The following is a 25,398-nucleotide window of genomic DNA, read 5'->3' as shown; positions in this document are numbered from 1 at the left end:
AGTTGATATAATACATTACTGCTGCAAATTTGCAATTAATCCCATTTCCAAAAATGAACTGCCTGTACAGGGGCCCGGGGCCTTGGGCCCACTTTATCCCTGTCGGTAATTCAGGGCTGGTATTAAGTATGTGGTGGGTGTTTCTTCGTTTCTGTATTGCACCGGATTGCCCGGTCGCTAGATGGCGCCGTCTCGTTTCACAAATTTAAGTGTGTCAGCCCAGCAACCGGGGGACAGGCACGCGTTCCCCTGCCCCGCGTGCTTCTTCTCGCCCCGCTCTCTGCGCCGTTCAAACCTCCGAGAGGGAAAAGAGAGAGAGAGAGAGAGAGAGAGAGTCGCAGTCCGCGCTCCCTCTCGCTCCACGCCGCCAGCGGGCCGATGTCTGTCTGCTGCTCCGCACCAGGTCCGGGAAAAGATCCTGCGGAGCCACGTAAACACCGTTTGTTTCATTATATAACCAGCGAGAGACAAGACTGTTGACCAGGAGATGTCCTGCATGCCGAATATGGTGGGTGCCAGTTTTTTGGTTTTTTTTTTCAATCATCTTTTCGTGATCCGCTCCCCCGGGCACATGCAGCGCTGCAGCCGGACTCTGTGTCAGTATCGGTGCCCGGTGGGTAGTGGTCCATGCTGATGGCATGTGCAAAACTTTCCGCAGACTGCAGCTGAGTGAAATAAACTTGAGGATGAGCTCGACCGTGCAGATTAAAGCCTGTAAGTGACACGGGGTTGCTCTCAACTGGACCGCAGAGTTTATGTGCCCAGATCAGGGTTAATCCTGACCATTTGTTTCACTGCTGGCCTGGCATTTGAACGGGGTTTTCAGTCTGTGGTGTCTGTGTGTGGGAGAGAGAAGAAGACGGATGGATGAACAATGAGTTTGTTTTTGGTTTTTTTTGCCATTTAACCCCCCCAACGTTGCAGCTATGGTGGTCTGCTGCACTTCCACAGCAGTGTATTGAAAACTTTGGGTTTGAAGCTCAGACTCTAGGGTCGCCTTTGATGCACAGGAGGTTCGGGGACAAAAGCTGTATCTGTGTATGAGAGTGTGTTTGCGTGTGGGTTGAGGGTGACGTTTGAAGGTGGGGGGGGCTGGGCTCCAGCTCAGTCTTGGGGACTGCCTGGCTGTCGTCGTGGAGACCAGAGGCCACGGGTGACCTCTGACCTGAGGACTCATGGAGCGTTGCAGGAAGAGCCCTTTGAGTGTGCTGGTTACGGGTGCGTGCTGACGCAAGTGAAGGAAACAACAGGGAGACAATAGATGTGTTAGGTGTTGTTGGAGACTGCGTGGTAACCATTCCAATAATTTAGGAAAGGATTATAGGAGAACTCAAAGGCGATGACAGTGGGGTGATATACTGCTGTCTCTGCTGGTGTGAGTGTGTGTGACAGATCCCTGCATGGCAATCACTTAGACAGCTTAAGTATTGTTTAGCGTGAAAGTCACCACACAAAAATGCATTTCTCCATCCAATCCAGCCTACTTTTTTATGACACAGAGGTGACTAAGGGTTGGCGCCGGGAGGTCAGATTCTGCAATAAAAACTCCAACATCCAAAATCAGATCTTCTCATTTGCCTCAGCAGTATCAACCCATTCGGGTAGCTTTGGTTTTTTTTTTTTGTGCAGAAGTTTTCAGTTACTGGTGCCTGGAATTTCTGCCCCCAGCCCAGTAAGATGGAAATGAGTGGAGTTTAGTTTTGCGCCTAAAAAAATTGACATGTGATTCGTTAATACAAACTACAGGCATGGCTAGATACCACTAGTGTTATATCAGAAAATGTGGTTGTTTCTGTGATTAGGGTGAATTGACCCTTTAAGGCTGCATTAAAGTAAAGTGACACACCTGGTGTAGCTTCTGTAATTGAAGAGTTTTGGCATCTAATTGTATTGTTTTATTACCACGATCATTTTCCAAAAAGCATCTTATTTATCCACTATTCACTTTGGTTATTATGGGAGAAGTGGATCGACCCCAAAAAATTCCTAATTTGGATAATTGATTAGTTAATAATTTAGTAAATATAGTATTTTAAATATAGTATCTACAGCTTCTTATATGTAAAGTTGCTTTTGTCTGTGACATTGTGAATTGAACACCATTTGGTTTTTCGACATCACTCTAAATGAGCTATTTGAAAACATCGCTTTGATTCCTTGTGATGACCACATGTTATCATTTTTAATATTTTATAGATTGATGATTAATAATTTACTATTTAATATTTTCAATTATGTCATCTGTTAGTTTCAGGCCTATTGTGTGATTCACCTCTTCAAAACAGATAGTCCCCCCTCAAATATTGTTACATATCAATTTTGAGGAATTCTGTCAAAAGTGGCATGATGTTTGCTTTTGTCAATAAGTCCGTCTGCTAGCTAAAAGCTTTTGGAGACATTTTTGACGACAGCCTATTAGCACAGTCTGTCTCTCTGCTGCTCTTCCCTAAGCAGAATCAGCCGGACAGCTGATGTGATGTCTTCCCCTCAGCTGTTTGAGCTCCCAGGGGACTGACACTCCCTCGTGTGTGTGCGTGTGTGTGTGTGTGTGTGTGTGTGTGTGTGTGTGTGTGTGTGTGTGTGTGTTTGCATGCATGCATACATGCCCCTCCTCAAAGCACGGGCAGCTGATGAAACACTAATTCTGCTGACCATTTGCTTGCTGTGTTTCCTAATTGAAAGATTAGAGGATACAAGCTCCTCCTCATGAAGCACAGTGTGTTTGAATGATATTTATACCTCCGTACTCCCACAGTTTGTTTTTATATGAATACTCACAAAAAGTATACATGTTTTGCCCTGTCAGAGTCCAATAAATCCCAACATCCACTTTCGACTACAGCATGGTATGCTGTTGGTCTTTTTCTTGTTTTGCAGCATGTAAATGGATGGCAGGTCAGTCATGCGCACCGCAGTCTAGCAGATGGTGTAGCGGGGAGAGCGCGGTCGTAATGGCACTGTGTTGGTTGACCGAGATTTCCCCTCAGGCCAGCCAGCTAATCAAACACTAATCAGCCATTCTTCCACTCAGTGGGTTTAATCTGTCTCCCCTCTTCAACTCTTCTCCCTCTCCTCAGATTTTCCTCCCGTTTCTCCCCATTTTCTCACTGTTTGCTCCTAATCTTGAGCTTATCCTATTACCCTATTCTCTCTCTCTCCTGTCCGCACTCCTCCCATAGACTCTTTAAAGACAAGGCCATGCCCGATCACTCTGAGGAGAAAGTGTCTTGCTCTAACACTTCATGCTTTCACTCCTCAGTCATCCCTCAGCCTGTGGCTGGCCTGATCCGCTCTCTGGACCGTCTGTCGCTGCGATTAAAGTCCGGCCGGGTTAGGAAAATCACTGTGGGACCTGGCCAAGAGTGCAGGGCTGTCTGCCTTGATTCTGCCACCGTCGGATATAAGGCTGTTTAGTTTTCACAGCTCAAAGCTATGACAGTAAATGGTAATAGTTTGCATGCCTTTACTGTGAGTAGAATCAAAAAAAAGTGTTTGTCTATGTCAGTAACTGGCAGAACACACATTTCCTGTCTAATTCTGCACCAGATGATCAGTTGTTCAACCCCCAATGAATAAACAATTCGCACAAACATGTGGTTATCTTCATGGTCTTGTGTAAGTTTGGCAGCAGCTCAGACTGAATTACCCTCAGTAAAACAGCGATTCATTTTACAGAGTCAGCTTGGTTGCAGGACTTACAAGCTTGGACTAAGTTATTTTCCAAGTGCCAAGACAGAGAACACACCCAAGTTAATCATTATCTCCAAGTGACAGGTGTTTTGTTATAGCTTAAGATTGATCTTTGAAAGTATGTTGAGATAATAAACACAAACAAAATTTAGTAGCTTGGAGACCTGGGTGAGTGATATATAATTCTTAAAACTGCTTGAGGTTTGCCTAATTTATCTTAGGTATCTAGTCAATATTTTATATTAACAATGGATCAAACTACTTTGTATATTGTCAAAGCATCTGCTTGTAGGAACGAACCTACAGAGAATTCTTTTCCAATGGAGTGTTTTAGCATCCTTCAGCTCATTGTTTTGTTTTTTTCTGGCCCACAACTTTACTGTTTTGGTTCAGGCTCATTGTTCTCATCAATATAATCAATCTATTAGGTTATTTCATGGTGTTTTTTTTTTTAATGCAGACGAGTCAAATGTAAATGTGGACAGGTTCTGTTGGCGTTCAAAAGGTATCCTGGGTTAATGTATGTTGGAAAAACCGACTCAAGCAGAAAGCAATTTAGGCAGGTTAAGGAAGGAAAACCAGGTCCAGGTCAAGTACTGAAATAAGAAAATGACAACTGGAATTCATTCAACATTATAGACTGACGATATATGGCAGTGTGCGGGTACCTAAACTTGGATTGCATTTTGTTGGAATGTCATCATGTCTAATCCTAGGAGGTCAGAGCTCTTTCCTTTTACTCCTTCCATTGTTGTGAACTTGCAACAAACATCACATCTGCAGTCAGCCACATTAATTAAATGCCCATTATGATTGTGTAGCCATTAGGCAATACCTTTGATTTTAATTTTTAGATGCAGCTTAAACGTAGCCAATATTATCTTCCAGAAAACATTTTTTGGAATAAATAAATTAAGTCCGGTAATTGATAATATATAACAGTTTAAGCGTTTGTATGCTTGGGTGGATTTGGCTTAACGAGGAGCTAGCTTTGGGCCACACGCTTCTTTCTCTCAATCAAAAGGTGGTCTGCTGCCAGATGAACCAGATCTGCTAGATATTTAATATTCAATCATAGTGAAGTCACCTGTGCCCAGTATTTCCTGGGTTTTTACTGATATCATGGTTGGTGGACCTCCCGCCTGACTGCTGAACAATAGTTTTATCCTCATCAGACAGGTGGGAACCCCTGACCTTCAGAGGGGAAAGGTCTGAGAGTGTAGGAGGCTGGGCAGACCCCGTTTGGGGGCCTTTGTCTCTAAATGTCACCAACTCAGAGGTCAGACAGAAATAGCCAATCTCTGCCACTAACTCTGGCAGAATTTCACCCTGGGACTATTGTCCTGCTAACGAATGAAGCCTTTTTTCCCTTTCAGTCAGCCGTAGTGTGTTCACCTCAGCTCAGCCTTATTGTTCCCTCGTGTTTTTTTTATTGATCGGGCTTATCTCCCCGTGAGGAGCTCCCGCAATCACCTTCCTTCTATAGATATCAGCAGCAATAGTTACCCTGTGTGTTGTGTGTGTGTGTGTGCATGTCTGTTGGGATGAATTGTGTGTGTGCAAACTATTCGGCCCTTGTCTCTTTTATTTAGTCTGAAGAGTTGTAGCATTGCAGAACAAAAGGCCACAAGTCGAAGCCCTCCTTTGTGAGTGGGCATTGTTGTTTATTTATATCTGCGTTTACAAGTAGCAGTCGTCGAGGCAGCCGCAGTTCTGTTCTCTCCGACAGCATCTCAGTTTGCTGTCACATCCTGTTCCTGTACATAAAATCAATACGGTGGTTTTAAAGGTTAAAGTCATTTACTGTGACCTGCTCATGTCTCACTTTGGTCAAACAGGTAGTAAAGCAGAACAATGGATAAGACTCACGGGCACTGTAATTTTAAATAAACCTTTTTTTTTTATAAGCAGTGGTTTTGAGATAAATAAATATGAAGTTAGAGCCAGCAGTGGGTTAGCTTAGCTTAGCACAAAGACTGGTAACAGGGGGAAACAGCTAGCCTTGCTCTATCCAAATGGAACAAAATTCGCCCAGACAAAAACTATTGTTTTATGCTTTGGTTTTCGTATGAATTAAACGATTAAATGTAACATATTAATTCATGAGTTTTAGAGGTGCTGGTAGGTGGATTTTGATAGGCTAGGTGTTTCCCTCTGTTTCCTCTCTTTGCGCTAAGCTGGGCTAACGCTATGCTGGTCCGGGCTTCATATTTACCACACAGACACGAGAGTGGCATCAAGGTTTAAATCTAACTCGGCAAGAAAAATCATATTTTCCAAAATGTCAAAGCACTTTTCCTTTATGAACGGAACTATTCTCTAATTCCTATTTTGTTTCTGTTAAGTGAAATCTGTCTCTACGATGGTCCTGCCAGCTACCTCTAAATCCTTACTGACAGAATTTCAAAATGTCATGTCATGTTTTTCTAAAAGAACTCATTCAAAATGGACAGATGCGCCGAGCTCAGGTGGGTGTCTGACCCAGGATAATGTTATTTCTCAAGAACCAGACAGCCAGCATGCCTCCCATAGCTGCTTCCCGTAATGTTATTGTCCAGAAGAGCTTAGGCAGAGGAAATAAGTCTAGCCCAGGTTGTCGTCTAGGCAGGTACAGTATGTGTAAGCAGGCTCCAACTTGTCCGTCTCTGTTGTTCCTGCCTCATATCTCCATCTCTGGATCTCCAGAATCCCTCCACTCTTTTTATCCTCTCCTTCCTCCCTCTTGCAGTCATTCTTCCATCCAGTCACACACAAATGCACCACCATCACCAATTTCCAGGTTACCAGAGCTTTCTTGTTGGAGCTGCTCTCTCAACCAGCTGGGAAACTTACAACTGAGAATCTGTGGAATCCAAGACTGGATATGCCTGTGGGGCCCAGAAGTAATGACAGGGGTACAGCAGCACCTGCTCAAGTTTTAGACTGGGCTGCCTAGCTTTGATGGGGTTATCCCCTCTTTTCATTTTTCAGCTGATTTCTTCAGATTGGGCTCGGCAGGCCAAAGGGCACCATAAAACATCACATTCTTTCTCTGGAATGTCTTTCATAGCTTGCCAATCTCTACATAGTGCATCTCCTAGTTGGCAAGGTGCTTTATTAGCTGGGATTCTTGTGTGCCCACCTATTGGTGCCAGCTTTAAGAAGTCCAGATACCTCCTTCCCTCCCATCAGCTCTGCGAGCCCGCATCACATGGTGAAGTCAAAAGAAAGGAGTCGCTCTCTGCTGGTTAAGGAGCAGAGAACAATGTCCTCTCTTGTCTTCCTCCTCAGATGCGAGTTTCTCCAGTTTGAATTATGTAACTTGATACGATGCAGAGCCTGTCCAGTTACCCAGCCTCAGGAAGGGAGACTTACACTCAGACTATTGTCCAGACGGTCCACGCTGAGATGACCCCCACATGCTCTCATTTTCCACTTTGCCATCATCTGCGCTGTCTTTATTTTTTCCATCCTCATCCTTCTCTCTCCTTGTTCCTGCTGTCTGTCTTTTAACCCCAGTCTGATCCCTCATTATTGTCTTATTATCCGTGAGCAAACAAGAAACATTGCGCTGTTGGTATTTGTCCCGTGAAGCTGGCTCTCATGTGTCAATGCAGGGTCTCGATTGACAGCCTCAAAGCTGGTTCACATGCGGGGCTTTTGTGTCTGGAACCGGGAGAACAAGTCCAACCACACTGGTCCCTGATAGGTCTCAAAGTGCACAAAAAGATGAACAGGTGGGGAGGGGATGACGAGGAAAAAGAAGAGGGTGTAGAGTGAACAGGAGAGTACCAGGCTCTCCTGGTGGCCAGTCGAGGCTGACTATAGAGGACAACTTAGGGATCTCCCCCAGCTTCCTTCATAAACAAGAAAACAGGCACATCTCCAGTGATGCTGCTGTCTCGATTGAAACTGTACTCACACGCAGCTTAAGATCAGCTTAGTCCTCTATTTAGATCAGTGCAAAGTCGTCCTGTTGTGGCCATCAGGTCAGTGGCTAGGATCAGGCAGCTCCCTCCCATCCACACACCTCCCTACTGCCATCACAGACTGGGAAACAGGAAGTCATGTGGCGTGATAATCAGTAGCGCGAGCATGAGAAAGAAAGAGAGAGAAATAGAGTGAGCATGGGATCGGGACCGGAGAAGTGAATTTTTCAGGTGGGCAAACAGACAGGTAAACAAGTGGTTTTTTTTCCTACCTGAAATCATATTTAAACATATCTTTAGATTCTGTGAAAAGTTAATCTTTGTATCACTGTTGACCTCATGTTGTCAGATAATTTGGGTTTTTATTTGCATAGAAAACTCAGTCCTATGATACTTGAAGTGCCTAAACTCCAGTCTACTGTGTGATACCGGGCTTCTGATCAGAGGAAGAACTTTACTAACCTCTGTGTATATTTTATACATTCCTGAGACCTCTGCCGGGGAAGTTTGACTTGTTTACATGCCGGCAGGCTCAACGTGGTCAGAAGTCATGCTGTGATTTAAGGAAAAGCTGTCAAAGAACAGCTTAGGATGCAGAGAGAAGAGGAAAGCAGCCTGATTGTTAATTACTCAGCACACAAAGCATGCTTGTTTGCATCGGAGCTGAATTGGAATTAGCTACCTTCTTAACAAAACCTTTTCTCCTGGGCAAATGACGTCACACTGAGCAGCAGCCGCAGCCTCCCCATTCACTTCCAGCACTGAACAAATATGCTAATTAACTGTTACTTATTGAATGTCCCAAAATCAAGCCACATGTGCTTAAGTAACAATATATATAGGATTATCTGCCCCACTGAGTGGTGCATCTTGCTTTCTTTAATAAACCCTCTTTGCATTACATGTGTTGTTTTTCTGTGGGATTTTTTTTTCGGATTGCTGGTCTGATGGTTTATTTGTGTCCCTGGAATTCCCCCTGAGGACTATTCATGGTCTTCTGTTGTACCCAAGCTGAGTAACAGGATTTCATTGAAGTGACTTTGTTCTTCCACTGTCCACCAATTGTCTTTTGAGAATTTGCAGTCTCCAATTTCTCTGCATAGCCGGAGGCAAAATGTCACAAACGCACACGATGAAATTCTCCCCTTGTTGATGTTCCACTGTTGTTTCTTGTTGCTTTGTTGTTACTGTAAACTCTGTACAGCAAAGTTGTGACCTGAGTTGGCTGAACAAGGCGATTTGCAGTAGTTCCCACCGTGCTTCTTCTCAGCATGGACAAACTACAAACGTTCACTTTATTTAAAGAGAAACTCCAAAGGGGGAAAAAGTGCTGATCGTCTGACTCGGCATCAGCATGCGTCAGCATCAGTGTTTACTGCCTGACACGCAGGCTGCTCGGCTCTTCCTCTGGTGTTACAGTGCAGACGAGATCCAAGAAAAAGTTTGATGGGATGCGATCAGTAAAGCTTTTTATCTATGCATTTTTAGGCCTTGACCGGAAAGCATTAACATTTAAAGCAGTCATACTGTGGCTTATACCGTATCTGTGTCTGCCTTTGGAATCCCAATTAATTTTCAACTGCAGTCCACAGATTTCCCTGTTTGTGCTTTTGCTGAGTGCGAGGTCGAACATGCACGTTCACTGCATCTGTTAAGTAGAACAGGTTCAGGTGTGGGTCGAAGTGGGAACCACTTAATGTCTATCACTGAAATCACAGAACAGTGACTCCTACATGAACCGCTCCAGGAAACAAAGAAGCCACAGAGAAAAAAGAGAAAATAGAGTCTCTGCCTACCCCCACCCCTACTTTCGCTGTAATTAATTTAATAAGAAGCTAGCTCTCTCATGCTTTTGTCTTTATCAGCTCAATTTAACACTTCACGGCTCCCCCGCTCTGAGGTATCAGTCATTAAATGTCTGATATTACCAAGATGGTTCTCATGGGAACTAAGGTGCTTCCGATAATAGACACTGTCATTTTGTTTCATAAAAATGACCCACAACATTTGAGGGCCTGTTGCAGGCAGGGGCCCTCCACATCACACCTATCAGTGTTTTATTGCTCATGTGAAGGCACATTAATAATTACCCAGTGAGAAATGTAAGGAATGTGAGTTTGTTTCCTCACATCGCTCTCTCCCTTTACATTCTTCACTCTGAACGTCTGCTTTGTGGTCAACATGGCTCTGCTGATAGCAGCAGTTGGCAAACACTGTTCAGGCTTTGCTTGCTAACAAGGTGAACAGAAACCAAACAGAGAACTTGAACTCGATTAAAGATTAGGGGAAATAAATACCATGTCATTCTGCTGCTCCCTCACAAATTCCAATGAAGTTACGCGAGGAGATATTTTGGTATGATGCGGTTTTTCCAGTTCCTGACTTCCTTGGTGACTAGAAGTCTGTGTGTCTATCCCGTGTGATATATCAGACATTGCTGATGGAATCAGGCAAATATATGATCTGGAAAAATTCTGGAGGAATAATCAAATCGTCGCTGTAATACTCTCAAAACATGTTGGTTTTTAAATATACTGTTATCATGACAGGCACTGCACTTTATGTATTAACGCCTGAACACAGTGACAAAATCATCATCCAATGTAAATGTATCAAAACAAAAGATACGTGTGTCAAAATGTCTCATGCTTCCAAAATTGGTCAAAATTGCACCTGCTGTGTAAAGATGGTATCATCCCTACTAGTTTGGGAGGGATGACGCTTAAGTCTTGACGCTGAAGTCATCAGATTTTGATTAAACATTGTGAAACTTCTGTAGTTCTGTAGTTCATCTCAAAAATATACAGACTGTCCCAACTATGACGTTAAATCCATATTCCTCTTTATATTGTTTGTCACAGAGTGCAAGAAACTACAGTAGTTGTCTTTTTCTAGAGGATTTGGTCCTTCAAATGGGCCAAACCGTACATAAGGAGCTTGTCGGCAACCCCAGCCAACGTTACCGGGGATAAAAGCCTTTTCTCATGTTACCTTAAAACAGAAACATACTTTTTGAAAATATGAAAAAGAAAGCTAAGCAGCCAAACAGGGTTATGTTACAACAAAACAACAGTGCCATCTTACATTTTTTTACTCTTCGTAGTCTCATAGGACTAACTTGTTCTACACTTCAATACAAGAACTTTGCACTACACAAAACATAATTTTATGTAGCCATCATGTGCATATTTAAGTCCCCTTTTATGGGGCTATGGAGCTGGCATTGACTTAATTAGCTAGCTAGCTACAGCTGAAAAAAAATCTGCTGTCGACAGTTGTCATTTCAGTCGTCAACTTCCGTCTGAAATCATGGATCTGTTGCTTCACTCGAGGATTTTGAGTGAAAAACCTGCCACCATTATGATTGTAAACTATATTAGGTGCCATGCAAGAATAGAAGGATCGACAGGCGTAGCAACAATATCTAATGGGGGCAGGGCTTAGTGAACAGGCAATTGTTAAATTTCTCCAGAGATTATTTCCTTCAGTTCAGCCTTCATATTACTAATGCAGGATTCACTCTCTCTTGTTATCGTAGAACAGATGGATAGTGTGAGATGCGCAGTTGTGCCTGGATACATCTGAATTAGAAAATCTGTTTTAGTGAAGGAACATTATGCTTTTTTTTTTTATTTTAGGAGTTTAGGAAATTGGTCTGTAACATATTTATCCCTGCCAGGAGGTTATGTCTTCAGCCGTGTCTGTTTGCACCAAACTTGGTGGAGGGATGGGGCATGGGCCAGGGAAGAAGCCATTAAATCTAGGTGCAGATCTGGTTAAAGGGATGGATCCAGGAAATTTTTATTACTTTCTACTGAGTGCCATTCTAGTTTCCACTATTATTAGATGTATTCGGTTACCAAGTTGTTTTTAACACTCAGTGTGTTTGGTAGATTAGTATTAGTACATTGTGCGTATGTACCTGTATTTCTGTCTTTCTGAGGACCAGTTTGAGTTTTAGACCTGGGAGTGAGGACACTTTGGCCCGTCCTCACAACTTTAAATGGCTGTTTGAGGGTTAAGACTTGGTTTTACGGTTCAGGTTAAAATTAGATTTAGGTTAGGGTTGGGGTAAGGGTTGGGGTTAGGCACTCAGTCAATGAGTGTCCTCGCTAATGAAGTACAAGTGTGTGTATGTGTGTGTGTGTGTGTGTGGGATGAGTGAAGGGTAAGTGGATGTCACTTAAAACAACACTGAGGTCATGTACTTATCCTTATGTTGCCAGTACTAATCCCCCTACACACACACACACACACACACACACACACACACACACACACACACACACACACACACTCACTCATGGAGGTTGAACTTGTAACCTCACAGAGGGATCAACACAGGCATTCATCTAAACAAAGTTTATGATTATGGAGGATTATGCAATCAATCCTTTTTCACATCACAAATGGAAGATTAATACTATAACAAAACAAACTCATTGTACTGTTGGAAGAGAATTAGGACAGTGTTGTTGTAGAATAAATTTCCCTATAAATAACAGTAATAATTCATTTTGCGGTAAGAGGTGGCCCTGTGAACACACTCCCTTGGGTGTCGTCTTCTCACACTGAAGCAGCCTTACGTAACAACAGTCAGATCCACATCAATATTGTTCCATGAAACAGCAGTGCAACCAGTCACCCCAGATAACCCCAACATGGCTACCGTGGTCAGAGCCAGTAATTGAATTCTGCGCAGAAATACAATACTGCAAAGTCAGCAGTAAAGTCCAGGGCACACCGTGCAGACTGCCGTCAATAGGCTAACAGATGCAAAGTGAGGAAATCCACCTCAGCTGGTCTGTCTCAGAGGAAGTCTTGACAGCTGATTTAGTGGAGGGAGTCCAGGGCAAAGCCAGCCAGTCAGGACTATGACACTAATAAAAGCTAAACCTTTTTTCTAAGTTTCAAGGTTTTTTTTTTGATGGGTCAGTAACTATGGAGGCTGCTGTGGAAATTATTAATGAGAGTTTGATTGCATTGCATTGCATTGATAGTGTTCAAATTTAGGATTGTCATCTCCTCTCCTCAGCATGGAGAGCCATTTACGGAAGTAGCCAGTTCAAATCCATTCAAAGACCTAGCTGTCAAAAAATAATGAGATGGAAGACATGCATGGAAGGATTTTGTAAGGGAGAATTTGTCTTCAAGAGGCTCAGTATTAACTTACTGGACAGGCTAATTCTATGTTATTTTACAATTTAGTCATATCCAGTGATCAACATTAGGATTTTATCACTACATTTATGCAAAATATGGACTGTTTATTCTGTTGTTGCTGTCCTGTGAAAACTATTTATCTCCAAAATGTCAACTTTTTATGTAACAGTCCTGCTTTCAGCTTTTTGAAAATGCATTTTTCTTGCTAATCCAAAGCGGGGTTGAATGTTTATTTAGTTAAGCGGTAGAAGAATTTTTACAACCCATAAGAAAACATTGAATCTTTCACTTCGTCTGAAAAATTTAAAATCCCCACATTTGGAGATATACGGTTTTCACTGGACAGCAGCACTATCCAAAAGTGCTACATCAGTACTCCCTTGTCAGAACGTCTCTTTGCTCAATAGCACCCTGTATCTACAGATATGACCAAATAAGACCTTTGACCTCTGTAAAGACCAGAGAGTTTGTCATCAATGGAGACAGTGTGAGTCCGAACACTGGGCCTTCAGCTTTCGCACCGCCACATCCAACCGCCAGGGAATTATGAGCCGCGTCATGTCACCCTGAGTGTCATGAAAAGAAAGTCGACCTTTTATTCGAAGTTCTGTCAGCTCTTCCATTCAGAAAAACAAGACGAGAATCGCCTCGAGGCCGTTTCGCTTGAGGCCTCTGAACAGATTTCCATGTCTCTGTGTGTGTGTAGCTTGTATCTTGTCAGATTTCACAGTTTTACGATGCACGACACACAGACCGCCTTCAAACACAAAGGAGAGGGAAGATTTCATGACCGTGCTTTTCAACATCTTGGCTCCTCTGAATGGCCTCAGGGTCTGAGGAGAGGAACGAGGTCTGTCTGCCTGATTGTCTCCCATCCATAATGAATAACCAGCTAACAATTAGAGGCTGCTGCTGAGCACTCCTCTGCTGTCATGCCCCACAGCCAGAGACACTCACACACTCACTTATTACGCGCTAGCATGTAATAGTCAGTCAGAGAGTGGAGCTCGGCCTCGGGCACAGCTCCCCTGCTGCTGCTGACAAATTAGGCCGTCGAATTTCACTCTGTGCTCTCTGTGGTAGAAACAGATCCCCATTCATTATTATTTCATAAACTTTGCACTGATTGGCCTGAGAGTGGTGATACAGCATTTGTTTCAAAGATTTTACGCCTTAAAATGTCTTAAGTGGCACCTTCATCTTTTGTGGGGGATGATGCGTTTACTTCTTTTATTTTGGCAACTTATGTGGGAGAGGAGAAGTCATTGCTGTGGTTTATTTTGTGCTAGATTAAGTAAGGCTGGTGGCAGCTTTGGTTATCGTTCTATAGTGTTTCACACAACAAACAGCTGTGAAAAACCAGCGAGCGCAGCTTTGACAGCGCTTATATAATGTAACAGAGTGTGTGCTCTGTGGGAGTTTTAGATGTAACCTGCGAAGTTACCCCACAAACGTAAACAAACTTTGATCACAGAGAATGGGAGGAGAGAACGCCAAAGGAAGAGGGCAGAGGATCTGGAGCTGCGAGCCGTGCATATGCTTTTCTCTGGGCTGTGTTGAGTGACCCGCACACGCACACACACACACACCCGCGAGTGTGAGCGAGGCTGCGTGGGAGTGAGCGTTTTTCTGCATCAAAAACTGACGAGCCCGAGCTTGTGTTCTGTAAAGCATCTTTGGAATTTGGCTTCCCTGTCCCTCTCTCCTTTGTCTCAGTCCCAGTGCTGACCTGTGTTTCTCCGAAGGTTTGAAATGTCCTCCCTTCACGCTCGGGCATTTCATTGAAAGCTTTGTTATCCCCACCGGAGACCTGATTACTGTGTTTCAGGAGGGACCGTCCTTGAAACCCTCCTCTCGAAGCTTGCATGTTTTGTTTTCTTTGTCATTCTAGTAAAATGGTAGTTTTATGCTTTTCTACATGAGTTTCGAGAGCATCCTGAGAAGACTCGAGCCAAAACCTTCACTGTAAAGGCTCACTAAAAATCTTTAGAGGAGACTCACACCTCTGAGCAGCCTTTTCACATGCATTGCTCTAGACCACCGGGACTGTACAGTATTAAGAAAAATAATATGATCCTACATCATGACCTGTGGTACATACTGAATGAAGAGGGGAAAGATGCGAGACACACAAATTAGTCATTTGTTTCAGGTCAAATAAAGAAATTATACTTCACAAAAAAAATTTTTTTTGCAAGATATCATAAGCATATTTCCATTAAACAGAGAAAAAGAGAAACACATTTAATATTAATACCTTTTTCAGTTTGGGAAATACAGTATTCAGTATTAACATTTCACAATTTCAAGATATACTATACAGTCACACAATGTAGTTATACTGAGGCTCAGGCAAATTCAACAGCCTGACACTGTGTGTGCTGGCTAGATATAGTCAATAAATCTGTGGAAGGATTTCATTCATGTACGACTTCACTTGCAGTTTCAGTTTATTACGTACCCTGGTTATGCATCCAGTATGTTTGTAACCCAGCAGATGCAAGTGCAGGTGTATAAGAGGGATTGAGTGTCATCTGTATCTACGCGGCACTTTGAGCCACTCTGTATGATCAAACGTTTTTATGGTTTTGAACCAAGTTAGCAACTTTTGAAAAAGCTCATCACTGCTTTAAAAGAAGCATAAATCAAGAACGGAGCAGTTTTCAATTAGACTGTAACTCTTCATGGCTTGTAGTAATCACGGCTTTGATGCGTGTGTGTGTGTGTGTGTGTGTTTGTGTGTGTGTGTGATTTTAAGGAGGTGTGTTGTGTTTCAGGGCTCCTCGGCTAGTCAAGGCTGGGCTATAAATCTTGCTGTGTCTCCTGGTTTACTCAGGCCCATAAACTAGATGGCAATTATGGAAAACAACTTGATGCAAGATTTCTTCAGTCTGACAAGATTTGTGGTTGCAGCCTAAGAGGATTTTACCCTTCTATCTACCCAAAAGGAATGGCTTTGCCTCGCCCGCCCTCACCCCAACCCCAGCTTCCCATCTAGCATCGATTGGCCTCTCACGTCTTTGGTATATACAAGACACAAGCTGAGTAAAATACCAGACATAAAAAATACTGTCAGACCTTGGCCAGTAGCCATTAGGTTTGGCACACTCATGATTTATTCATATGGTGTCAGACACATACACACATACACATGACCGGCGCCGAATCGTACCCGTCACGTCTTACTCTGACCCAGGACACAGTAAGACTTCCCGGTCGGACGGCACCAGAGCTGATACACTTGTTCAAAAGAGCGTCACATTATATTTGATTATAGTCATCATCATTGATTATCAGGTTTCTGTCCTCAGCCTGAGTTCGGCCTGTGTTACACTGGCTTATTAGGAGCCGGATGCTTTAGCGGAAAGTTCTTCATTGGGGGAAATTGTACCTCATGAATATAAACATGAGCAGCTTGGGCCGCTTTGATCTCGGCCTGGCTGAGAGTCCTGAGTGGAGTGGGTTGGAGCTGGCATTGCACAGCTCTCTCTGCCTATTTTAACCATTTGCATAATTGTTATAACTGTCGAGACCAGCAGTGCAAAGCACTTGATAACGTGGATGGTATTAGAAGCAAGGGGGAGATGCCAGAGTGTCACTGCGGGTGTCTGTTCTCATACATAGGATATTTGTTTGTGTGACAGTGAGAGAGAGAAATTGCTCTAAGGTGGCATGTGTGTCATGCCTGTGTACTGACAGCCAGGCAGCAGAACGGCCCAGTCATTAGTTGGGATGAGCCCAGGTTCTGATATCCCGTGCAGCTATGCACCTGCCAAAGCACTGCTCAGCAACCGTGTTTTAGCATGTTTCTGCCTACAAATCATGCACACAATGTACATATTATTAAAAACAGTTTACAAACCTTTATTACCTGAAACTATCCAAATTTGCCTTTACCTTTCCATAACGTTGGTCCTTATTGTGTCCTAGTAATGGAGGGACCAGCAGGAAGAGTTTTGAAAACTCATCTCGTTGGTGCGCTTAAGGACACTCAAACAGCAACCTTTCTAATGCAAGGAGTCATCGGATACACATAACTTTTTACAGCATTCGTGACCATTTTTCAGCGGTCTTTTAGGTTGACTATTTGTTACAACATACCTCTACAATAGAGTGGTTTTTGACAGCCGTATCTCAGATATCAGATGTCTCAAGTCCTTGAATGCACAAAGGAGGAAAATGCATTACCGCTAACAATAACATATCATTGACAATGAAATGTTCTCTGTAATGGGTTACTTATCTGAATCAACTTTGAAGTCTCTCTGGTTCCTTTTCATGATATAATGAAATTAGTGCAGAATCAATAGTTGCCTTCAAGGTAGGAAACTAATATTAGGGTTTGTATGGTGGTGGTAGTTTTCAAAATTGGTAGTTAATGGGCTTAAAAACAAGGAAAATTTCTGGTATAGGCTCTTTAAACTCTACCTGTTCCAGGGATGTCACATAAACAGGCTGAGCGCAAAAGGAGAATTGGCCTCCCTCGGGTCCTGTTTATAGTCGGAAAGATGGCAGCGAGTTTGTGTGTTTTATGGTCTTGAGGATTTTTTACGGCTGCTGGGGGTGTTTAGGCACGGGAAGGGAGAGGGTCAAAGGGGTGAAATCAATAGTGATCCTTAATGAGGTTGTGTGAAAAGAGGGAAGGGGAGGGGATGTGGGGGGGGGGGTCAAATGATGATGGCGCTGGGGAAGTTGTAGAGAGACGGATTGTTGTGTGGAGCTTAAGTGGCTCAAACTCAGGTTAACAAAACAGTAGTGCCTCTCAGGCAGGTGTTTTGGTAACTCTGGTTTAGTTTTGTCAAAGTTGAGAGGATCATTGTATTGTTACGTTGCTCTACAGAATGTTGCCTGCTGTGACTGACAGGAAACCTAATATAACCCAAACCGCCATCATAGGTGACTGGTACATTGGATGCACATGATTTTCATGAGCGACAGGAAATGTGCAAACTAAATAAGATGCCACAGCGTGGCCACCGTGTAATGTTTACCAAAGCTCTTTTGTCTTTTTTTTTTTTTTCTTTTTAAGCCGTCGTTTTAACCTAGTTGGATCAGAGTTATGTAACAGGCTTGTAATGTGACATATGCTGCCTTACCTCAGAAAAAAACCACATAACCCTCACAGAGGACATGTTTCACCTAATCCTGTCGTCTTTTGATCTGCCGTTTGGACAGGCTAATGTGAGATTCTGAGAGGCAAAGCTGATTCTGTAGCAAGTGCATCATGAGATAGACATTTTCAAATTTGTTTGGGATTTGTCCTCTTTTAAAGCCATTTGCAGTTCTCCTATACCGGGGGGTGCGTGGCGGTCGGTTTGAGTGTGTGTGTTTATTTTGTAGTGAAGTGCCGTGACGCGATGTTGTGGGAAGCTGAGTTATTGTAGCTGTGCTCTGAGACAGCTGTCAGTACAGAGGAACACAGCTGATGAAACGTCTGTCAGCTCACACTGTCCCTCCAGAGATCAACATCCACTCAGGGTAGTAAAGGGGCAAGAGGTGGAGTTTATTTCAGTAAAGGAGGAAAGACACAAATGTTTTTTTTTTGCCACACTAGCAGAATGGCTTTATGGTTGGCAATGTCTAAAAATAAAATACCTCAAAAGCTACTGGATGGATTGCCATGAAATTTTAAAAATACAGTACATCCATGGTCCCCAGAGGATAAACTGTGCTGACTTGGGTGATCCCCAGACTTTTCATCTAAAATCAGCATGCAACTTTTTTTTTTTTTTTTACCCATTTTTTGACATTTTATACACAAACAAATAATTGATTAATGAGAAAATCATCAACAGTATAATCAATAATGAACACAGCTGTTAATTGCAGCCTTAAAGAGCTCAGAATGAACTGGCACGTGGCATTTAAAATGTTAAATGTTCCTAAAACACAGTTCTAAAAGGATCTACCTACATCACCTTCCTCTGAGCACTCAACTCATTATGTACTTTACTTCTGTTCTACAGAGCACCTTACCCCCCCAAAGAGCCCTGTAACCAATGGCAACCTCAGTCCAGACTTTTCCTCTGACCCGTGGCCCCGACAAAAACTTCCAAAACCCTTTCCCAGCCACGCCCCTCTCCTCCCGCTGCGGCATGGGAAGCGTCGGCAGCCTGGTGGAGAGGCCGGATGTGTCTCCATCTAAAGGCAGCCATGCAGTCCCCCAGGTGAGACCCAAACAGACCAATGGCCTCCTGAAGAAAGGCTTCACCCAGAGAGAGCTACTCAACTACCTCAACATCACCAGGTGGGTGCCGCTGTAGAAAACTGGATCCCTTTTGTAGAACGTTTCACATGTGGAAATTTTGAAGGCAGAGTCGTCTGCAAGGCACCATAAAATGTGACAGGACTTGACCTCAGTCGACCTGCTGTGCTTCCCAACAGAAAAGAGCCTAAAGCAAACCCAGGCAGTGATGGTATGAAGGATATAATCTCTGGCCTCAGCTCTGCCAGTGGCCGTGAGGAGGACAACTTATACGCCAAGGTCTACCATAAAGATGGCACCGAAGTAGATTTGACAAAGAACTCACTGCCAAGTGGGGGCAAGTATGAAAAGGTGAATATTGTTGTATAAAGCACTGCCAAAAGGTAAATTCAAAAAAGTTATAATATCTTATTTTTGGACAATTAAATATTATATTCTGTCAAAGAAACATCATTATGTTAATCATCATTTAGCATTAGATTATTAAACCTGTTTCAACGTAAGAGCGCTAGATTTGGTTTAGGAAGCTATTCTACCTTATTTTCAGCAATGGCTGACAAGAAACAAGTCTGTGTATTACATGGCCACCAAACATCTATTACTATGAGAAAACAGATTGCTTTAAGAATTCAAGAATGATGAAAATCTTTAAGCTACTTGAAGTAAAAGTACTTTAAAGTATCCTTTAAAGCAGTAGGTACGAGGAGAACTGAGTCTCAATCACTGATTCAGACAGAGATGTGGATGGATGACTTTCCATTTTGTTCTTTTTATAAACGATATATAGCCAGTGACTGGCTGCTGGGGCTGTGTACAATTGTTCAGCATAACATTTATACATCTTTGGCAGCGTGATGCAGCACGCCCATGCCCTGTAACCTGTATAAATCAACATAAAATCTCTTGCTCCCCCTCACAGCGTGAGAAAATACCACCTGCTGTGTTCTGAATTTATAGCTGCAATCAAATCTCAATTATTTTTTATTTATTTATTTTGTTATTTTGTTGAATTGATCAACGCTTAGAACACAAAGGAAACACAGGGTAGAACAAAATAGATTTAATGTTAACACTGGGATTTATGTTACATAGCTCAGCCTCATTTGCTATGAGTAAAGTCTTTCCTGCCCCTTCTCAACCACTTTCGACCATTTCGTCGGCTCTTGCTTCTCCTACTCTAGGCTCGTTTTAGATCATCAGCCTTCAAGCCTGTCACCCCCAAAAACTTCAGCTCCATGCAAAACCTCTATCCGTCTTCCAAGTCAGAGGATGTAGATCATGGCCTTTCCAACGGGTTGCACCGAGCTTACGCCCATGTCCCTAAAGCTGTCTCCACCTCCTCTTCTTCGTCCTCGCCCTCCCGTCACGGAGGACCGACATCCATTGGTAACAAGGTATTTGAACATATGACCATAACATTAGGCCTTGATCCAGTTCCCATGAATCGATATCCATGCCCAGTTATTACCACAGTTACCACAGGTATTTTAGCCTTTAGTTAAAGTTTAGCCATGGGCCAGGGAACAGCCTTTGTACACTGATTACAGAAGCAAAACGATTACCCACTCACGATTCTTCATTTTATTCAGCTATTATTCGTCACTAAAATGAATCTTTTCTCAACCTATTAATGTGAAAGCGATGAATAACTCTATAAATTTGACTGTGTAGGCCCTCTCCTCGGTGCGTGGAATGAGTCAGGAGGACGATAACCTGTCAGACTCGGGCCATAACTCCATGAGCAGCCTGCCGCCATACCGGCCTCCTTTCCGCCCACACCTCGCTCACATCAGGTCTGCCGCATATTTATTGTCTTCCCTCTACTTTATATTCAAATGGAGTGTTGTTAAAATTGATTTTTCATACTTAATGACTGTGTAATGACAGAATAGATTTAAATTGGTGTTCATGGTTTCTTTTTTACTCTAGTGCATCTATGGGCCACATCAACACCATTGGCTCCCTGGACCGCACCTCTCTTGGCCCGAAGGCTGTGGGATCAGGGGGTGTGGCTATGGGGGAGATGGCGTGTCGGAGCATGGCAACCCTGAGCCGTCTGGCTCCATACGGAGGGGAGGCCCCACCTCCTTATGAATGGACACTCTCCCTGTCTGTGGAGGAGGTGGTGAGTACTGGGCGGACGGATCGATAGGTGGGAGGATGAGCAGGTCAGTACGATTTACAGATTGCTAAGTCATGCATTCTGCTGTCCTCTCCAGGTGCGGGATCTGGAAGAGCGCCTGGTGGAGAAAGAACATGAGCTGAAACAGATGAAACGAAACCTGGATGAGAGTGAGGGTGCCATCGCTCAGGTGAATCTCATTGTATTAGTCTGTTCCTCACCATCAATCTATATATCCATCGGCCTCTCTTTTGAAGTCTGACCCTCATCCACTCGCCGCATGCAGGTGTTTGAAGGGAAACAGCGTCTGTGGGAGAAGGAGGTGGAGGAGCTGAAGCGCCTGTATGCCGCCAAGCTGCGCCACATCTCCCAGCATGCCCAGCTTTCCCAGCGCAGCCTGCAGTTGCAGCTCTTCAAGGCCCAGCAGGAGAAGAACCGACTGCGAGAGGAGCTCGACAGCCTGAAGAAGGAAAGGAGCCAGGAGGCTGGAGCCATAGCAAAGCGGACCAGCCCGACCCTGGAGGAGACACAGTGGGAGGTAAGGCCTTGGAAGAACAGGGGAGGGACAGTTTATGGCTAGGAGACGCACCTTACACAAGTAATTACAGGGAACAGACAAGATAACTGAATTCCTTCCTTGTTTGTCCTGTAAATATGATCACAAGACAGTCTGTAAAATCAGTTAAAAAAAAAAAGGAGTTTCTCCTGCTCCAATCCCTTCTTTTTCCATTACTCTATCCCTCAGGTTTGCCAAAAGTCAGGGGAGATTTCTTTGCTGAAGCAGCAGCTGAGGGACTCCCAGGCAGAGGTGACCCAGAAGCTGAGTGAGATCTTCCAGCTGAAGACGCAGCTCCGGGAGACTCGCACGGAGCTGCGTAGCAGGGAGGGCCAGATAGATGCACTAAAGCTAGTCCTGCAGGGGATCCAGCGTCGCAGATGTCCCTCTCAGAATGCAAATGAAGATGGAAAAGGAGCTGAAGAGAGTACTTCTGCTGGGGCAACAGGTAGCATTACGAGTCTGTCTCTTGCTTGTGGGTATAAATCTGGCACTGACAGCGTCTGGATTGTGTGCTTTGATGGTTTAAACGTACACACCTCACTTGCTGCCAGGAGCACAGATGAGAGTTGACGTTTGTTGACGTACCGCTTTACCAAACGCAGGTCTCAAGGGACTTTACATAGATCTAACGAGATCTAATTGATCAACAGTAAATCACAGAAAAAAATACAGTTTTTGCAAATCTTGTTGTATTTCAAACCTACTTAAGCCTTCACGAGCAAAATGGACCAAAAAAAGAGTAAAAGAAGGAAGATATTGATATGCCACAGATATCTGTTTAATAGTAATCTAAGTTAGGCGACTGGGTTTTGTTTTTTTTTTGAGTTAGGATGGTTACATGCCTAGACCCAAAATCAGGTCATTTGAGTAACCAGGTCAAGAGCAGAGTTCTGTGTATGTGTGTTTTAAAAGCAGCCAAAGTCTTTCATTATATTTCCCCTACGGCACTGCTGGATTGTAGTTGAAGCCATGTGAACCTCTGCATTACAGGAGGGTGCGGGGGCCCCACAGAGGAGCGTCTGCGCGCCGAGCTCCTGCTGGAGCGACGCCAGAGCGAGGCCCAGGCCATGGCTTTCGAGGAAGAGCGGCACACATGGCAGACAGAAAAGGACAAGGTCATCCGCTACCAGAAGGAGCTGCAGGCCAGCTACTTAGAGATGTACCACCGCAATGAAGCGTTGGAGAGGGAACTGCACCAGCTGAGGGCAGGCAGAGAGCAAGGAGCAGGAGCAGGAGGAGGAGGAGGAGGAGGGAGCAGAAATGGGACATTGGAACGAGAAGTGCCACAGCTGAGGAGTGAGAGAGCGGGGGACCAACAAGAGGATAGACTTTCGTCTGGTTTGCCGTGGATAGAGAGGATTGAATCATCTGAAATTTGAATGTGACGGACGTGTTTTCGATGCAGACTGTTTTCCCCCCAGAAGTATGGCAGCTGTTGAAGACCATGTCTGCCAGGAAAAAAGAAACAAAAATTGACTCAGTAAGTCAAAATTATAAGATAGTAAGTCAAATTTTTATTTGTTGAGACAAAAGTATGCGATGCAAAATCAAATTTTTGAACTAATAATAATTAATGGTAATAATTCATTAAATAATAATAATTGATAATGGATCGAGTCTAAATTTTTACCTACTGTCAAAATTATGAGATAAGTAGAAATAATGAGATGATAGTTCAAAATAATGATATAGACTAAGTGTAAACTATGAGATAGGTCAAAATTTCAAGATAACATAAGTCCGAGTTGTGTTATAGTGAGTCTAACATTTGACTTAAGTCAAATTAAGTCAAATCTCATAATTACGACCAGGAAGTCAACATTTTGACTTACTATCCGAAACTTTTGACTAATTACCTCATAATTTCGATGCCGTAAGTCAAATATTTTCTTTGATGAGTATTTTTGTTCATATTTTTCTTCTTCTCTTGGTGGACATGGGCTTCCACAGTTCCTGCCCGTCTCTGCCCAAGCACCCTTATTGAGTGTTTAATGCCCTTTTCCTGCAAAGACTGGACCCATAAGCTCGTACAGAAACACAGTAATGCTGAGGGTGACTGCACAGAAATACTGTGTCTGTGCCTCATCTATCTTTGGCAGAAGAGCTGTGTCAGTTTTGTATGAAAAACAGCCAGGCTCCAGCCAAGCGCCTAGACTTCCCCTGCTTAAATCCCAGTATAAACCTGTAAATGACCAAATTGATATGCAGATTGTGACTGCTTTGTGTTCATTTGGTAGTTACTTTTTGGTTTGGAATGCTGTATAGTCTTGACAGTAAACAAAGGATTCAAAGGGATTTAGTGTGGCCCGGTAACATCTCAGCACCTGCGTGTACAGACGGTGCTGTGGATTCAGGGTTCACCTGGGCTCCGGGAGGGAAGCTGCATCTCTGGGTTAAGTATCAAGGATTACAGCTATCTGGTGCCAAGGTACTAATGCTTGTTCTTTGCCATCAAATAAAAACCTTTTACCCTACTGAAGAAACTGGAAATGTTGGACATTTTTCTCCTTCAGTTTGCTGTCAGGTGGTACCAATATATTTCTTACATAACTGTAATTTTTCAGTTGATTTGCTTACTGTCATTTTATTCCAGGCACACTGTTGTCTTAAATGGGCATACTTCCATAACTTTTGATGGCAACGAACACGATCAAAAGATGCAGATGATGAACATGACTGCCCTGTTTACTGGTGCAATTTGCTGTACATACCCAGCCAATAACATCAGGTGCATGACGTAGGTGACGTTCTTCTCTTATATCGTGTATTATTAATATATGAACGTTCAAAAGCCAGCTCTCAATCGACCTTTCAACATACTGTGACTCTTGTCTGTTTACTGGAATCAAAACTGTACAGTATAAATATATATGTTTGCTTTGGATTCATAATAAACATTTATGAAGTGGTGTAACAGCTTTTACGTTGGTGCAAGCCCCAGTGGCATTTCTAGTGTAAATCAAGGCTGCGGGATGCTCTATCATAGGCTTTTCTGTCTACTCTAGTTTGAACGTAAATGCTAGAAATCCCTTGTCAAAATGTTAGAGGTGTAACCGATGGCATTCACCCGAGGGCTCAGACGCCTGCCTGCTCTGAAGGGGCTTAAAATCTCCACAGAGCGTGCCAATAAAACCCAAGGACAGGAGCTTTATGACAGAATGAACAACAGAGCAGCAGAGGCTTTTGGGACTAATGTGGCTTTTAGAGGTTTAGCCTTGGATCCTTATCTCTGCCTCTCCCTAAGGCCCTCCCTGCTCTACCCCAGCCAGCCCATACATACCATCTCCCGCTGTAGAGACAGCTGAGATGGAAACACAGGAGGATCCCTGTTTGCTCAAGAAAATACGCACTTCTATGGAAACCGGCAAATGTTCAAACCAGAACAGAGAGCCGAGGATATCTTGGCAGAAATGGAGATTTAACACTTTTTTTTCATCTAAATGTGTCATCTTTATGGTAATGCATAAAGGAGAGCACATACTGTATATAAAACAGTGTGCAAAGTGAGAATCAGCACATGCACGTCCATAACGCAGATTTTATGTTTAGTTTTTTTTTTTTCTTTTAGGGTCTGGTAATCTGAATAGTTACGAGCTGCGGCTGACTCACAAGGCCCTTACCTTGGCATTTAAAACATTATATAAACTGGGGCTTAATATAACTGCACAGCTCAGGAGAGGTTGAGTAATTTACTGAAGTGGGATGAGAAAAGATTCTTACCTCACATGTTATCACTCTGTAGGAGGATTGC

The 25,398-nt window shown here is 43.4% G+C and overlaps 1 protein-coding gene across 3 annotated transcripts; it reads left to right on the top strand.

Moving 5' to 3' along the window:
* The first annotated feature begins 361 nt into the window (after window positions 1-361).
* Window positions 362-24,779, top strand: n4bp3 (NEDD4 binding protein 3). Of its 3 annotated transcripts, XR_005706526.1 has the most exons (11): window positions 362-508; window positions 18,728-19,008; window positions 19,146-19,317; window positions 20,148-20,360; window positions 20,638-20,759; window positions 20,896-21,091; window positions 21,186-21,278; window positions 21,375-21,626; window positions 21,834-22,092; window positions 22,638-23,127; window positions 24,241-24,779. XR_005706526.1 is itself a non-coding variant. In XM_040119150.1 (10 exons), the coding sequence occupies exons 2-10, from the start codon at window positions 18,761-18,763 to the stop codon at window positions 23,024-23,026; spliced, it is 1,944 nt and encodes a 647-aa protein (XP_039975084.1). In that variant the 5' UTR covers window positions 362-508; window positions 18,728-18,760; the 3' UTR covers window positions 23,027-24,779. The 3 variants fall into 3 exon arrangements, 2 of the variants coding, with proteins under 2 accessions (XP_039975084.1, XP_039975086.1); XM_040119150.1 differs by having other exon boundaries at window positions 22,638-24,779; XM_040119152.1 differs by lacking the exon at window positions 362-508 and adding an exon at window positions 7,767-7,845 and having other exon boundaries at window positions 22,638-24,779.
* Window positions 24,780-25,398: the final 619 nt, after the last annotated feature.

Source organism: Xiphias gladius, chromosome 23, assembly GCF_016859285.1.
Source record: "Xiphias gladius isolate SHS-SW01 ecotype Sanya breed wild chromosome 23, ASM1685928v1, whole genome shotgun sequence".
Taxonomy (NCBI): domain Eukaryota; kingdom Metazoa; phylum Chordata; class Actinopteri; order Istiophoriformes; family Xiphiidae; genus Xiphias; species Xiphias gladius.
This window is presented reverse-complemented; position numbering and strand designations above follow the sequence as displayed.

Coding starts and splice junctions, on each gene's coding strand:
- n4bp3 (XM_040119150.1), top strand. CDS start 18,761: ATGGCAACCTCAGTCCAGACTTTTCCTCTGACCCGTGGCCCCGACAAA. Junction 19,318..20,147: donor GTGGGGGCAAGTATGAAAAG/GTGAATATTGTT, acceptor CTCCTACTCTAG/GCTCGTTTTAGATCATCAGC. Junction 21,627..21,833: donor TGGAGGAGACACAGTGGGAG/GTAAGGCCTTGG, acceptor TCTATCCCTCAG/GTTTGCCAAAAGTCAGGGGA.